We start from the raw sequence: 16732 nt of genomic DNA, 5'->3' as shown, positions 1-16732 counted from the left end.
TATTAATCAAGAAACAGAGCACCACTCATGGAAATTTCCTCCCTTTTCACTTAAGAAAGCCATTAGCACTCCCCATGATGTGAAAAGTCTCACCATAAGAACTGTGCCATTTTCCCTGTGCTCTATCACATTTATGTTATTCTGACTACAGCCCCGAGAGTTGTTACTGAAAGATCAATGGCAACTTGTGCAGAGAACTCCAAAATGCATCAAGAGACACATTACATCATCTCCAGAAAATTTCCAGCCTTGGCTGTTTAGACTGACCACAGCCTCAGGTCCAGGCACTGAATTTTGTTCTCCCAACACAGAGGTGAAAAGCAAAGCACTACCTTCAGGATGCTCCACTATTACTTTTTTCACCCTTTTTTTTACCACTTTTTTTTTTAGCAATTTACCTGACACTGCCTTCTTTCTGCAATCACTCAGAGGAGTGGTTTATTGCATGTTAAAAGACAAGATATGTATTGAAAGTAGCAATTTTATTTGAGTTAAAATTATTTACAAAAACCCAAAGACATACTTCATGAAACTGGTACAAACTATTTTTCCTGCCGTTGGCTTTTGCTCCAAAGATCACAGCTGAGAAATACTGTATAAAATAAAAATAGGATTGGATTCAGAAAAGTACTCTACTGTTCTAATTTCCAATTGAGAGTATTTACACAAATATTTACAATGGAAAAAAAGTTACTTTAAAACTTTAATTTGCAAGTTGGCCTCAAGTACCCTTTAATGCAGAGTTATTTGAGGGTCTAACACACAAAAATGCACTGCAGTTCACAGGGTGATTTCTCCCCCCACCCTCAAAAAAAAAAAATCTGCATTTGTCAGTGCTTGACAATTAGTTACATTTAAAAAAAACCTGTTAAACACTGAGGTAAATCAATTCCCAAACAATTACCAGTGTAACAAAGAAAGGTAGTTGTCCCTGCTTTCCCCCATCATCACATTTGCATCTTCTTTTCTCTTGCCATCTCTCCACAGGAAACTACATAGACAATTTGAAATCTCATTATGTATGTGAAAATCTCTAAAATCCAAAAACTAGATGGGCCAAATATTTACTAATTTCCTCCTGATGCAGATCATTTACATACACCTTTTTCCCTCTCTCAGTACTGTTTTGTTTTTTTTTTACGGAAGGGGAATACAACCTCAAAAACTTTTCTAAGTTACACTGATACACTAAGTTTTAGAAGGTGATGAGAGAAAATGCAAAAAAATATGACCAACATAAGATTTTTGCCATTAATCAGTTACTTCCTTACAGAATTCCCAACAATCTGCATTATCAAAAATAGGAAGACATAGAAGGCAGCCACTGTATGTAAAAAAATTTACAGCTGGCACTGATACAAAAGCACAAGTTCTTAACTTTATACACGGAGATAACACAAGATCTAAAAGCAGGTTAGATTTCCTGTTATTTCCCCCTCATTATACATAGAACTAATATTTTTATGGCTTCAAGTTTTACAAATTCAATGGAGTAACATGATGTAACTACCTATACAGGTATTTAAAAATGTCAACGAAGCAGATCGCAGAACAGTCTGCAAATATTCAAGACCACCTTAATAAAAATAATTAATAATCGATTCTGTTGGTCTGAATAGTGAGTGCAAGAAAAAAATTGTTAAAAAAGTCATGTATTTTCTGGGATTCTTTGTTCCACTTAAGTCCTCAAACACAATGCTTTGCTGTGAACTAGACCTCAGACTGAACAAAATCTTAGCTATATCAGCAATTTAAGGCTTTGTGTTGTATGCATTTCAACTCTGTCATACTACAGAAGGATGAAATAGAAAGATTATGTCAGCTGGAACCGTTAATCCCCATTGGTGTTTTAGCTTCTTTAAAATTCTTCCCCCTAAAGCATCCAAATTCTTTGTATTCAACATTATAAAACACACCTTGAGTTCTTCCTTGAAACAAATTAAAACAGCATTTCAAAGTTTTTGCTTATTAGAAGTGTAAACTACCCTGGGATTGAGTGGTTTTTAAATTTTTTTTTTTTCTTTCTTCATTTCATTTGCATTTTAAACAGGGCACAACTTTTTACAGTCACTATTCCTTTTGTGGATAACGTACCCTCAATGGTTTTGTGTGTTTATGGGTCTGCATGCTCTTGGAACTACAAAGCATTATGGTCTAGCTGGTTACAGTACATGGGCCATGGGAGTTTTAGAACTGAGAAATAGTTCAGTGACCTAATTTCAATCAAAACAGTATAAAAAATAAACTATCCAATCCTCGCCTCTTTGGATTCCAACAAATTTTAAATATAGACAGTAGTTAAAATCACAAAAGTATTTAAAAATTTATATTTTATGATTTTGGAATAATCTCGTAATAAAAAAGCAAGAGCAAATTAAACTCAAATAGGAGCGGTGCTGCTGTCCAGAACTTCTTTATTAGAACATTTGTTTGATACCTCAGTAGCTAAGCTGCCTTTGCACCTGGCTGGCATGAAACAGTGGCTCAACAGTAAACAGCAGTTGCACTATCAGCAGCAAGTTTTTCCCCTTGAAACTTGTCACGAACAAAGCAAGAAAAAAAGATAGGGAGGGTAAACCCTGCCAAAAATATTTAAATACTGCACTGCATCATAAACAGCAAGGTTTCTTTATTTACTTTCCTCAGAACCTTTTTCCCCTCATTTTTGATAGTTGCAGATTGATGTAGTAACTGTCTTTTAGAAAATGCTGAATGCATGGTTAAGAGACCAGGTAGCCTTAAAAATCCGAACACGAATGACACAGATGAATGCTCTTGGTATATCCTTCAAGGACTTCTTTCATGACTTCTTCTTTTGTCTAAGGGTAGCTCCAGCATTAGAGTGCCTGCAGCGGAAGTTAAGTATCTAGCAGTGTTCCAAGTATTCAATCACCCTAGAGATAGATTTCTGGCCTGTTGTTCCAACAGCACACTGGAAATGCAACAGAAAACACAAGTAACAAACAAGCATTTGTAGCACCTCCTTCAAACATCTGAGAGCTATTCTGTTTTCAGAATTTTAGTATTTACAATTATGTGTCAGTAAAAGCAAGTAGGTTCAGGCAGACAATTCAGAAGTATCTTCCTGACCAATCACAATATAATGACAGACAAATGGGCTTTCAGTATTAAAAAACAGAATATTGCCCGTGCTCTTATGAAGACACAAACCGAAAAATGTTAATGCTTCTAAAAATGCATGAAATATTAACAGAAAACAAAATAACAAAAATATTTACATACATCAATTTAAAATATGTATTACTTACAGTAAGGTTCATAAAACTGAGAAATTTTTTGAGCATTTCGGTCATTATCGAGAAGTCCCCTTCAGGTAAGTACTCCCTCACAGTAGTCACATTGATCTAAGAAACAAAACAATCTTTTTACATTTGGGAAATATTTTTCTGACACAGAACTATAATACTCTGCATGTGAGATGCACTAAGACAAGTAAATTCACAGCATTATTAAGATGGCTTTTGGTACTATCTTTATGATTTAAGTCTCTCTCAAGCGATACTCATATCTCTACTATGTGTATGTTTCTAGAAATCAATTGCTAAAATAATTTTACACTGTTGGTTTGTTGAGGCTTTTTCCTAAAAAACAGAAAAAAGAAAAAAAAGGACTATCAGACCTCCCCAGGACCTAGAAGAACTAAACCCCCCACGAGATCACTCCCTTTACAACTGCAAAGGGTTGAGAATTACTGATCTTATTGTCAGTCTTACTCTAAACACTAAAACTGTTACGGACACTGATGAGTCCAAAGGCACAGAACAGCACCTCGAAGACCATTTCTGCCACCATGGTAAATTCAGACAACCCTGAAGGTCTGAACTCATTTTCATGTGAACATATTATTGAGTTCTCAGCCACTGGAGTTCCATATTTTTAACTTCAGCTTTCTATTATGTATTTCCAATCTGAGACAATTATTTTGAACTAATAGGAACACACACAAGTTCATGTGACTTCAGTGGAAGAAAAAATTAAAGCAGACTGATAATAAGTAAGTCTGATGGTAACTTGCTTACTGAAACAACTGAGAAGGAACAGGCTTAGCCAGTTTTCCTCTGCCTTTCCAAAGTAAATTCTTTTGCTGACTACAAGTAAGGGGAGAGAGGTAAAAGAGGTCAAATATTCAATTCCAACTGTTTTTGATAAACACAGTGATGTTCAGAAAATTTGTTTTGGATGGAATATCTCTGGCAACTTTTCCCAAAGCTGTGTACATCAGTGCAGCTTCACCAACGTACTTGTTCAAACTGAAGCCAAATTTCGTAAACCCCTTTCAATACAGCAAATTATCACTTCATTAAAGATTATACTGGACTTAAGATCAACTTATTTCCTTACTGGACTCTCCTGGCAGAGACAGCCTAGAAGCAATGCTGTGTATGAGGCCACAATGCAGTCCTCCATGTGCTTCCCAGCATGCTGAAGAGCTGTAAAAGAGACAACAGTGTATTGTATTCTCTAAGCAGCTGGTATCTTTTACTGCTGCAAAGACAATCTTTCATTATCACTTCCCAGAACACTTTTTTTCTCAAGCAAAACGAGCTTTTGGACTGAGATTTCAGAGATCAGGAAACGCCACACTTACTGACTCAGCAGCACATTCTTGACAAAAAAAATGGTCTTAATTCACTTTCAACTCATTCTGCTGCACAGTATTTTGTCATTTGCCATTTCAATGTGCAAACTGTATGCTGAACACACCAAACTACCAATGTAAAGGTTTCATGTGATGCTACAGGCCTTTAAGACTCCCCCCAAGGTAGTTTATTGTATTAAGCTTAACAGGCACAGCATTTTTTGCTGATGACTCAGCATTTTGGGAAAAACTACAAATAACTGCAGACACCAACTGATGGAGCTACAAAGAGACACAAGGATATAAAGTTGGAAAAAGTAATATACTACACCTACTAACATAAGGTTAAAAAAACTATTAAAAGTAATACACTGCATCTACTATCAGAAGATTGAACAAGAAGGAATGATGTTTCAGACTCATTTTCCAGAGACAAACTATGTAACAGGTCAGAGATACTCAAATTCCCAGAACAAACTACCAAAGATGCAGCACATCAAGGCACTACACAGGTACCTCAGATACCACTGATGAAGTGAGAAGACAGACACAAAGCAGGTGGAGACAGAAGAGGCACAAGTGCAAACAGGGAGAGGAGAGGAAAAAGCCCAACCCTTAAAGTAGCTTGAAACAAGAACCCTAGAAAACAAAACGAAGGCAGGTCACTTTCAAGGACTATTCCAGAAGAACAAGAGAACAGCCTAAAAGCCATCATTTCCAGAATATTTTGTACATGGAGTGTCCCAAAAAGGTTTGGGATTTTGTTTCTTTTGGGTTTTTTTAAGAAACAGATAGAAGGTACTATTAAAAACATAAAAAGTAGCCTAACTTCTTCTGCTTCTCATGTTTCAGATCTAAATGGCTCCTACCTATGGTCTGCAGCAGTTTCACCTGGGATACACTGAGGAAATCTCAGCCCAAAAGACTGGATGTAGACAGGAAGCAGAGGACAAGGTGGGATTTTATTCTATCATACTGTTCTTTGCCTTTTCTGAGCTCATCACAGCCAGACAACGTACCTTTATTAAGATCAAGTTCTTCATCGTCTTCCTCCTTCTTATCCTTCTCCTCAGTACTGTCTGACTTCTCTGTGGAGACCCACTGGATCTCCCCACTTGTCTCCTGCCATTCCCCACTCTTATCATGCTGAGAAGTGGGAGCTTCTTTAATCAGCTCGTCCGTCTGGCTCTCTGCCAGCTGTGCCGCTCGCTCACACTCCAGGAACAGCTAATGGGGGAATTCCAGGAGAATTTCTGTTAGAAACTAAACCCTGAACACATTCAGTTAATACTTACAAGTTTATTTTCTGTTCACAATTTACCCCTTAATACAATTAGTCTTCAATACTTTTCTTAATGATAAGCTTTTCCTCTTCAAAGTAAAATATAATCTGGCCCAACACTAGTGCTGTGCTCCGCAGCAAGGCCTCCCTCCCTGGTGCTGAACCACTTGCCAGGCTCCACTTGGGCATCATAAATGTTTAATCACTTTCCTTGAGACATGGCTTGAAGACTAAAAGCTGCGAAAATTTACTGTCCATTTTTGTTCTCTACCAATTTTCATTTTCATTTCATGCTAACTATCCCCTCTTGGTTTTCTTAGAGCAAAAATACAAAGGAGTGATTTAAAATGACTTAGCAAGAATGTGAATGACCCAGGAATCTCATATTGTGCACTTATTCCTCATTAATTATTTTCCAAACCATACAACCACCAGTTTTAAATATTGCTTTGCCAAGCTATATACATTAAGATTTTTAATATTATTATTTTTATTGATTTTTTTTGTCTGCTGCTGGACAGCTATTTCACAAAGTTAAATACAACTGTTAAAAGCATCCATAAAATTACCTCCACTGAAACAAGAAGTCTAATTTTCTTGCAGTTTTTTCATTTTAGTTTGCATAGTGAAATTCAGTCACCAAAATTATTGGTGGATTTCTTTTTTTTTTAATAAGCTAGTCAACTTAAGAATGCTGTTTCACATCCATAATCATTACATCTGTATTTTACTGCTTTTATAAAGGATGATCCTATTTTTTAATTTAAAGCTGCAAACTCCCAAAAACATAGTACTTCAAAAAAATCTATGAAAGCAAAGCATGTAAAAGAAAAGTTGTTTACAGCTGATTTAGAACAGAAGTCAAAGTAAATAATCTAGGAACAATAAAACTATACATAAATTGTATAGGAAGAAAAGTTTTACTGGATGTCTGTAAATCACTGTATTTTACCAGGGAGGCTGTTTCTGTAATGAACAGTACTGCAAAAGTCAGGATTGTGAGCAGCAATCTTCCCCCTACGTCTGCTCCACTACTCAAATGCTAAACAGAAAAACTGACACTCTTTCATTGCCAAGTTCTCCCTTCCCAACCCTGCCAGTCTGATAGTGAGAAATGGTACCTACTGCAGGAAAACACTTCTCACCTGCACTAAAGCCTGAACAGCATCAATCTGTCCAGTTATCTTCAGGCTTTCGTCTCCTTCGGCCGTACACAAGGAGTCAAAAGAACACGATGTTTCCATATTGACAAGGCAGTGCCTGTTCCGGGCACTGTATTCGACGAGATTGATCAACAGACCCAATCCCTGCAAGATTGCAAAGTCAAGAAGGATTACACACATTGCAAAAAAAGGTAATTTAGCAAAAAACATCTATTCAGATAAACATCTCCAGGTCTTATCTTTCTGAGAATACACAACTTATGAAACAGTCTGATAGACAGGGATCAGGATTTAATGAAATACAAGGCAAAACACAGATGCCTGTACAGGAGAACTTTTATGCAGGAATCTCTGTTTTTCCAATTCTGAACATTAAAACATTTTTGGAGCTGAAGATTCATTTACAGGTTAGGAATTCAGGTATCCAACCCTCAGCTTATGTTCTTAAGAGATCCTTCACTGTTTCACTGTTGCTATTTAGGCCACTCTGACCCATTTTATATATGCTGAGGTAAATCTGAAAAAGCCTTTAACTCAATTTTTCCACAATTTAAAAGATGTTTGAAAATTAGTAATTCACATACTTACTTAGCTAAATCTTTGTTCATCAAGCAGTGCACTTTTTCCCACCAAATACAGGGAAAAAACCTGTCAAACCCACAAAATCCTGACAGAAACTTTAAGTACCTCACTTTAGGTATACATGTGGTTACTGAAAACTGTAGGGGAAACTATTCCTTAATGAGGAACCAGAGCAGCTCAATGCACAAGAAAGAGGCAAATCATTTTCTGTTGATGTAACAAGCACAAGAACTTACCAGCACCCGAATATCAAATCTCTGTTCTTGAGGTAGGAACTTTGGAACCTGAAGCACACAATTCATCGCTGTGCCTATCAGACCATCTTGTTCACCTGTTTTTGTACTACCCCATTCTGCAAACAAAGAGAGGTCAGAGGCTCAATATTGAAAACACTCACACTCATAATAGTAAGCAGCCTAATAAAAACCTTTTGGCCCTAATGACAAACCAGCCCCTCTCAGCCCAAGCCCTCATCTGAACATTTCATACTTGCAATTCTTCACGCAGCTTACAAAGACAAATTACTCAGGGCACCTACCATGCATAACTGCTTTATTATACTGGACTTGAAAAGCCATAATCAATACAGAAAAATATATACACTCATGGTTTATTTGACACTTCACCACAGAATATGCAAAAAATTTGCTGTTTTACCATTATCATTTGTCAGGTTGAGCAAGACCCCAATGATGGCCCTCATGCAGTCTTCCACTGCTTTACCCACGTGGTTAGTTACATTCTGGTGGGGCAGAGGCTTATTGTCTGGTAAACAGATACTGTCTTCAGCACGATTATATCTCTGGATTAACTCCTCACAATGCTGCAGTGCTCTGCAGGGAGAAGGAGCAGAACAAAATTATCTTCACAACATACAGAGCATTCCACCTTTATACTTGTTTCACAAGGAAAAAAACCTTAAACACAGAGCTTTATGCAGAATTTTTCAGATACCCAGTCTGTAGGGAGAGATAAACTTATCACCTACAAAATCTTTTATAAGCTCAACTGAAAACTGTGAAAACAAAACCCTGGAAATCTCAGAGCTTTATCAGCTTGATATTTCAAGGGCTAGTTAATTTTCCTTTCCAGCTTCATCACGTGGTCTTACAAAAGATATCTCCTCTTCTTACAAACCCAGCCTCTCATATCCTCCGACCATCAAGATACAACATGATTCTGACAATGTTACCAGAACGTTCTCTTGTTCTCAGAGCTATTTCCACTCAGTAAGGAATGACACATGACTTCCCAGCAGTAAAATCTTAATCTTATAACACTAAGAGACCACAGGCACAATTCTACTGCATAACATTAGTTTCATGTTAAACCACAACACTGATTTCCATTACAAACAAAACCTGAAATGTCAGAAATATATACTGGTTTAAATAACATATTAAACTGTGGCTTGCTTTGTTTTAATTTAAAGAAATACTCCAAATAGCTAACCTATTACCGTGAAATCATGTTTCCAATGAGGTCTGCAGAGTCAAACTTTCAGCTGCATTTGTTCTCTTACGAAGAGCAATACAAGGTGCAGACAGGCTCTGCCACCCAACTGAGACCTCACCCAGATTGATAAATGGGTTAGAGGTGTTTGTACAAGATCTCTGCCATGAAGAAATGCCAGAACAAAATATCACTATTTTGATTCTTAGTTACACTGTTAATTCTGCTATGCTCCATTCCAGTAAACACTTAAGCATAATGAAAACACAATAAATAAATGTCGCTTCACCCTCTTCTGTGTTCCTACTTAGTACAGCAGGAGCTCAACCCACAGTCTGCAGCTTCTACAGACCCAACAGTAGCAGCATTACACATTGGTAGTACTCAGGTAGTTGCCCATACCCCCATCTACATTAACTTTACTCAATGAAAAGCAACAGTGGAAGTTTTGGGGTTATTCGTCCCAAATATAAACCATGGCATAAACCATTTCTTTTTTTTCCTTATCATGTGAGGTATTTTGCAAAACTAGGGGTTTTCGGGATTTTTTTTTTTTTTTTTAAAACAACTTACTTAGCTGAGGAGACTATGAGTTGTGAGTCTTTGTATGCTATCAGATAGCTCTGATTTTCTGGATTATGCACAGTTACCTAAAGAGAGAAGGAGAAAGTAGTATTAAAAATGGGAGTTTTTTTCCCCGAAAGAGAAGCATTTCCTTTTATTACCACTACACTTTATTCAGTTCCACATTTCTTGGCTATTATCCAGTGTAAACTTTCACTTCTCATTTTCCAGTATTTCCTTGGAGTTTTCATCTCTAAGTAATTGTGGCATTGAAGATAAACCCATCTTCCCTGATGAAGTACAGAAACCATGCAGCAGAACGTTTCGCCACAGCAGAACCCTGAAGCCACATTCTGGGACTACAGTATCCCAAGTGTGCACACAGAATACAATTATATATGTGGTATTTTAAGGACTTGACATCAAATCCACTTCTGAGAGCTTACTACACGTCCAACCGTAACACACAAGGTCTTCTCTGATTCCCTTGACTGAAATTTGGAATCAACTTTGAGAAACAGTGGAAGTTTTTCTCTTGGACTTGCATGATTTGGCATGTTTTGATTTTGTCATCTCTGCCAAGTTCCGAAGGATCTTACTACATCACAAACACCCGTACGTCCAAATTTGAATATTCTAACACTAGACAAGGCTCTTCTACTGTTGCTTGGCAATTCCATCTATTGAATATAAAAGCAGAAAATTAATCTGAATTTTTTTTTCTCACTGCTGAAAAGACAGGTAAAGAGAATTTTCAAGTCACCCTTCAGCAATGGTTCTTGTTTCTCAGTTTTTAGCTTGCATTTACACTCTAAGTCTGTCCTTCTACTTTAGTGAAGAAAACAAGAGACCACTGGAGCTACTTTCCCTCTAATTTGGGTCTAAGGTGTTCAGCAAGATTCATTAACCTGTACTCTAATCCCAGCTGTTTTCTGATGTGTGGACATGTCCAGCTAGAACATAACAAGGCTCTTCTGCTTTCTTCAGGTATCACAACAGAAACAGTAAAACCAGGAACAAACACTAAACTTGGCAAAACAAGGCAGTGCAGAGAAACACACTCACCATTCCTGTCAAGTAAACTCTACAAAAGTACCACCATGTATTTTGATTTTCTTCCAAGTTCTCAAAGAAATATTTACCATCTGCATTTACGCACTCAACTGATGACAGGACTCGTTTGCCTTTCAGGGCAATTTTCTCTTTCAGCACTTCCCCAGCTGATGGTTCAAAGTAGCAATTCTTAAAATTGATTTATTGCTTCTAAGAAAATCCCACTTCTATAATGATCAGTTACTACTAGACACACATTAGAGAGTCAAACTCATGCCTCAAAAACAACATCCATAAACAGCAGCTTTTTGTAGGAACTTAAGAAAAAGAATCATGTTACATTCAGTTGTTCTTACCAAAAATAATCTTGGAACGCAGTACGCACACACACAGAATAGTAAATTAAATTTTCAAACATTACAGAAACACTGATAAGCATCAGAAAGTTAGTACAGTCTATGAAAAAATAATCAACCTTATAGAGCTGTAATGTGACTCCATACTGAAAGAATGTAAACCAGAACAGGTCTGCTTAAGAAGCAGCTTTCAGAAATGCAAAGGATCTGCTCATACTCACACTTTCTAAGACCCGTAAACATCTCTCTGCACCCCATAACGAAGCAACCAACTTCTCTTCGTTTTCATCACTGCTTAGGTGATCCACACATTCTTTAACTAAACACAAAAAGAAGTTGTTTTCCTCCATAAGTAAGAGGTCTTCAAAAGCTAGGTGTACAAACCAACCAGCTACTCAAGAGTTGCTATCAACCTTGTTTTACACTTTGCACACCTCCAATGCCAGGAAACAATCATGAATTCATGATGAGCACTCCAAAATTTTTCATTTTTCCATGTAAATGAAAAAAAACCAAACCTTACAATTTTGTCTTTACAAGTTTGAGATTGTTGTTACAAATCACCTAGCCATGTATTTTATTTTCTCCTTCCAAAAACAGTGTCCAGTACACGACTGTGTTCCTTAACTCTAAGAGAGTCTTTTAGAAGAGGAAAGAGATAGGGCAAGCACACACTTCCCACACTTTACAAGCCTGAAACCATAACTTGAAACTGTGTTCAAATTGAATACTTTTATCTCTCCAATCCTTCCTTTGTTCTCCCTCTGTTTACTTAAGACCAAGCTTTATTCAGGTCAAGAATTCAGTTAAAAATGTCCCTTTTCCTACCTGTGAGATTCTGATCAAAAACACAGTAACTGAGACACATCTTTGAAAAAATAATGAAATCAACTGTCCCCCCTCCCCCACAATTTCTTCTTGAAGGGTTTACTTCCTTTGGTATACTTAGTTTAAAAATATCTGGTCTGAAAATAATTCTAGAAGACTATAAAGGAGAGTCTACTCTAGAATAAGTGTGCTGTACAGAGATATGTAACAGCATTCTGTCCAAGCTTAAGCCATTTACACATTATAATGCAACACTTTACATTCACATTCTGTTTTAATATGAAAACTAACTTCAATCCCACATGCAACAGATTAAAGTCACTAATATTTCTCAGTAACTTCATATTGAATTGTGTACTTTATTTTTAACACTGCTAAGAAAAATACATAATATTTCTATTTTTAACCACAGGAAATGAACATTCCAAAAAGCAAACATCTTACTACAGTTCACTCTTTTTTTCATGCTGTCAAAGCAGTATCCCCACTATACCTTTATCTACAATATGATCCAGACCACCCAGAAGTCGCAGTTCTTCTTTAAACCAGTCCCCAGCTCGCTTTGAGGTGAGAGACAGTAATGTCTCCATTGCCAAATGCCCAGTCTGAAAGAGTTAGGTTCTGGAATTAGTAAAATCATCATTTGCAGCTGTAGCCAATATATCAAGTCATACAAATATATGTCACATGAAAACCATAAAAATGAAAGTAGAGATTCTGAGTAGAAGAACCACCAGAGGGAGCAAGAACAGACTGGAAAATATGTGTATCTTAAAAAAAGGACAGTACTGATAAAAAAGGTACTTTGCCTTTTCAAATTTATTTTACTAATAGCTTAAAAACCCAAGTACACTCCTGTCATCTGTTTCTCTTCGTATCAAAAGAAACAAGTGGAGGAAGGAAATGGCAAATCAGCCAAGCAGTAAAAAAAAAAATCAAGAAAATCCCCAGTGAACACAGCTTCTCAGTCTCTCAGATAGATGGGCTTTGCTGCTCACAGATCACATTTGCTTCCAATGTAGGTATCTTGTGCTTTTAATTTTAAACCTACAGAATAAGGCAATTAAACTGAACCACTGTAGGAAATCTTATTCTATTTACTGATACACTTCTCTGAAAATAAAAAAGGAACACATATATAAGTTCAACAACAGTAAAGGTAAGTTCACTCCCTACAAATGGAAGTACAACAGTACTCATCAGGCCTGAGCAAATGCTCCATTTTCTTAGTATAAGCCCTCCCCCCAACCCCCAGCATCTCCAGCTGCTTTCCTGGCTTTCAAACTACTTGATTTCCAAGGAGGAAAACAGAGTCGAAGATCAGATAAAGAAGAGTTACCACCCAAAGTTGTTTCTGGGTTGTAGGAGCAAGCCCTGCAGCACACTGTCACTGTTAGCATAACAGTAGCAGCATTTCCCCAGGGCAAATGGAAGCATCTCGGGTCAGCAAAGTGTTGTGGGGATCAAGAGAATACAAGCAGCAGCAAATCTACAACAGTTAACTTCCTAAATACCTTCACAACAAAAGCTCAAAGGCCACACAGTATTTTAAATACAGTGATTGGTTTTCTACTAGAGGGCAATAAGACTTCAAATAAATCCAGAAGAATATAATCTTTGTACGTACTTAATAAGAACATTAGTTTTCTTTTTTCTTTTTTAATAAAAGCAATGAAACCTTGTAACCCTTTTGCTTTTGAAGAAAGTAATCCACTATATTCAATTTTTTTGTCAATTACTACAAAACTTTAACACCAAAGGCTCAAAAGATGGTTCCCTTAAGCTTTCAGCCTTATGCGGAGAGTGAAACCAGAATAACATTTTACCATCTGAAAAGAGAAGTCACTCCTGAAGGTTTTTGTTATGATGCAACAGTGAGGTGGTAGCTGCAGAGGCATGAGCTACAGAGGGCTGTGCTCCCTGACAGGTGAGGGCCATTTGCTGAGGTGAAGGCCAAGTTCTTCAGGTTTTATCTTCTTCTAATCCAGCACAACGAGCCCAGAACAAATTCTACCTGCACACACCTCCTTTTCAGTTTCTGGGTTTACATTTTAACATTAAAGAAAACAGAACCTTGGAATATTCAAAAATTAGTCCAGCCTAACGTCTAGACAGACACACAACGTTGTCGTGGAAAGTGGGAGGCAAATCGATCACCTTCGCCTGGTCTGCGTAAGATTCAAAAAACCGAAGGTGTGACTGGTTAGGCACAAACTGGAGGTATAAAAACATCTGCTGCAATCCTCCTGTTTCTCACTGGATATTGTCAGAGTCTGAAAAGGCTCAGAGCTTTACTTTACCCCCAAAAGACTGGCATTTTTGTTTGCATTTTCTGCCTGTCATCTGGTACAAAACAGAGATTATTTACTGTATCTCATGACAGGGATCTACATGAAAGCAGCTTCATCTTCAACATATGAAGTTCATTGTTGTCTCAACTTACCACTGCTACTATTTTAAACCGGAAGAGAACCTAATCATCTCATTTGGCTTGCAAATATTCTCTAAATACTATACAGTCTCTGCTTCTAGATGGTGCAGCTGGAAGGAAACCAGTTTCCATCTGTGAGGTACTACAGTATTCAATGCATTTACAGCAACAGCTCAAAATAAATTTAAGAAACAGAGCTGCCTCAGGGAAAAACCCTCAAATAAAACAGCTGAAACTGATGGCCTAGGATATTAATGCTCTTTACGCATGAACAACGTCCTCACAAGACTGAGTCCCTCCCTTTTGATATATCCTCTCCTTTTAAAATCTGTGTCTAAGAAAACACGAGAACAGAATTATAGTTCATAAAAAAGCAACAGGCTAGATCAGATTATTAATATGAGAAAAGCTCAAGCAGGAGACAGTGGTCTTTGTGGCTGGGTGCTTTAGCAATGAGGAACCTGCCCCAGCTGTTCCATGCTTAATAAAGGGAGCTGTCTTACATTTTATAGTGCGAGAGATATCCTGGCACTGACAAACTCTGCTATGTGAGCTGCCTTCAGTGCCAAAACAGCACTGAAAGAAGACTCTGATTATACCAAATCCTAGCTGATCACCACCCAGAGAACAAATTTCATTCCGTGGTGGTATTTTCAGACTGTAAACTGAAAGTGCAGAACATAATCTCAAATTCATTCTTCCTTTGCAGATTTCCAAGGTCAGAAAGTTAATTCAAGCTCCCTATTGGCACCTTTCATATGTCTGTAAGAAACAAGCCTAAAATTGAAACTTATAATTCATTGTCACCATGATCTGATTACCAAGGTTAACAATGATGTAATGGATATTATCTTCCCCACCCAAAATTCAGCTCTTGCTAAAGCTACAGAATAGTGACTCTTTGTACCAGTTCAGCTCTCTGTTCCATAACCAGAACTTGGAGGGAAAACACCCCAACAAAACTCTTCCTAAGCTCACACAAAAGTCCCAAAAGGTACAAAAGAAAATGCCAGCTGAACAAGGCACATCATCTTTTACTCTAACTGAATATGGAACACAATCCTGACTGCAGATTACTGCCAGGAGTTGGAGCATTACTTGCACAGACAAAGCTCTGAAAAGCTCACTTCATAAGCAGTAAATCAGAAGCTTCTCCCACTGGGTATAAGCATTACACAAAAAATGGCAAAAAACCCTAATAAGGATCTTGAAAAGAATGTATTACAGGATGTCAAAAAATCAAGATCATACTAACATCCACTATACTGAAATATGACAAAAGCAAAGACACATTATTTATTTTTGTCATTTATGGCCCCCCATCTAATCAATCTGTCAATCAATTCTTTAAATATACTCTTCTAAAAAGCCTCACCACTTATTCTTTTTATTTCCTAAGATAGCTTGATGCTAGCATCAAACCATAGCCAAATTTATTTTAAAACAGAACCAGTTCACTCTGCTGCAGATGAAGGTATTTTCATAAAGAGCAAGCATGCTTGAGAAAGGAAGGAAAAAAAGTCATCCACATTCATGGTAAGCAACAGAACTGCCACCACACTTTGGGCAGGGAAAAATCAGTTCCTGCAGGATGATTTTTTAATGGGAAAACCTGCACCACATTTTGAATTTAGCACACAATACTCTTATTCCCATGCACAAACCCCTACTTGTTTGTGAAAGTACTTACAAAACTTAGGCAAGGAAATGGAGTCAAATAACCTATGTGTGGTCTTCAAACATACAGTTATTTAGTGTTACTTGTTTGCAACTGCTCCCTGTAACCAGCTACCCTTAGCAGGGGCAAATGGAGACTCATACAGCTGAAGAACATCCTAACTTTACCCTACTAACAACCTTTGAAAAAGGAAATTTCAAATTTAAAGAAGAAAACACTTGCAGTGCAGTCAAGTATACATCAAAGACAGATAAAACACCAGGAATCCTTTTCTGGGGCTATGAGATGAAGGATGATGCTTGCAAGTTCCATTTTATTAAGCATTCCACAACTGCCAAGGCTTTCCAATAAAAGCATGTTACGCACCGTGATGTTTTCAAGATCAAGATGTTTGTTGTGAACAGTTTCACATAGTCTCCGAATTTTTTCCTTAATTTTATTCATGTCTTTTTCATTCAGCAGCTTGGCAGAGGAAGCATCTTGTTCCAATTCCAGAAGCCGTATCATCAGATCTAGACTAGCTCTGTCTAAATCCATGTTCAAGCGATCTCTACTCAGGATGTACATTAGAGCTGCTGTACAAAGGGACAAATTCTTGGGTTGGGAGAGAAAGAAAAAAAACAGCTTTTATTAATCATTTTAGGCAGACCTCTTACCATTTTTAATAAACAAGCTAAAGACTTAAAAAAGAAAATGCCTGACAGGTCCCAGTCTTAGCACTTGCATGAGCACTCACTACTGAA

At 37.3% G+C, this 16732-nt stretch overlaps 1 protein-coding gene across 6 annotated transcripts in view; it reads right to left on the bottom strand.

The window, feature by feature from the left end:
* Positions 1-463: 463 nt before the first annotated feature.
* The window catches only part of WAPL (WAPL cohesin release factor), a 137932-nt gene continuing 121663 nt past the window's right edge, over positions 464-16732 (bottom strand). For all 6 annotated transcript variants that reach the window (XM_039553725.1, XM_019286556.1, XM_039553724.1 and 3 more), the window contains 11 exons: positions 16356-16583; positions 12374-12485; positions 11274-11371; positions 9653-9729; positions 8285-8460; positions 7864-7979; positions 7028-7189; positions 5620-5827; positions 4363-4451; positions 3270-3365; positions 464-2932 (listed from right to left, as the gene is read on the bottom strand). In XM_039553725.1, coding sequence (XP_039409659.1) covers positions 2867-2932; positions 3270-3365; positions 4363-4451; positions 5620-5827; positions 7028-7189; positions 7864-7979; positions 8285-8460; positions 9653-9729; positions 11274-11371; positions 12374-12485; positions 16356-16583 — 1428 coding nt within the window. In that variant the 3' untranslated portion in view covers positions 464-2866. The remainder of the gene's footprint in view (positions 2933-3269; positions 3366-4362; positions 4452-5619; positions 5828-7027; positions 7190-7863; positions 7980-8284; positions 8461-9652; positions 9730-11273; positions 11372-12373; positions 12486-16355; positions 16584-16732) is intronic.

The sequence above is a fragment of the Corvus cornix genome, chromosome 6 (assembly GCF_000738735.6).
Source record: "Corvus cornix cornix isolate S_Up_H32 chromosome 6, ASM73873v5, whole genome shotgun sequence".
In the NCBI taxonomy this organism is placed as follows: Eukaryota; Metazoa; Chordata; class Aves; order Passeriformes; family Corvidae; genus Corvus; species Corvus cornix.
This window is presented reverse-complemented; position numbering and strand designations above follow the sequence as displayed.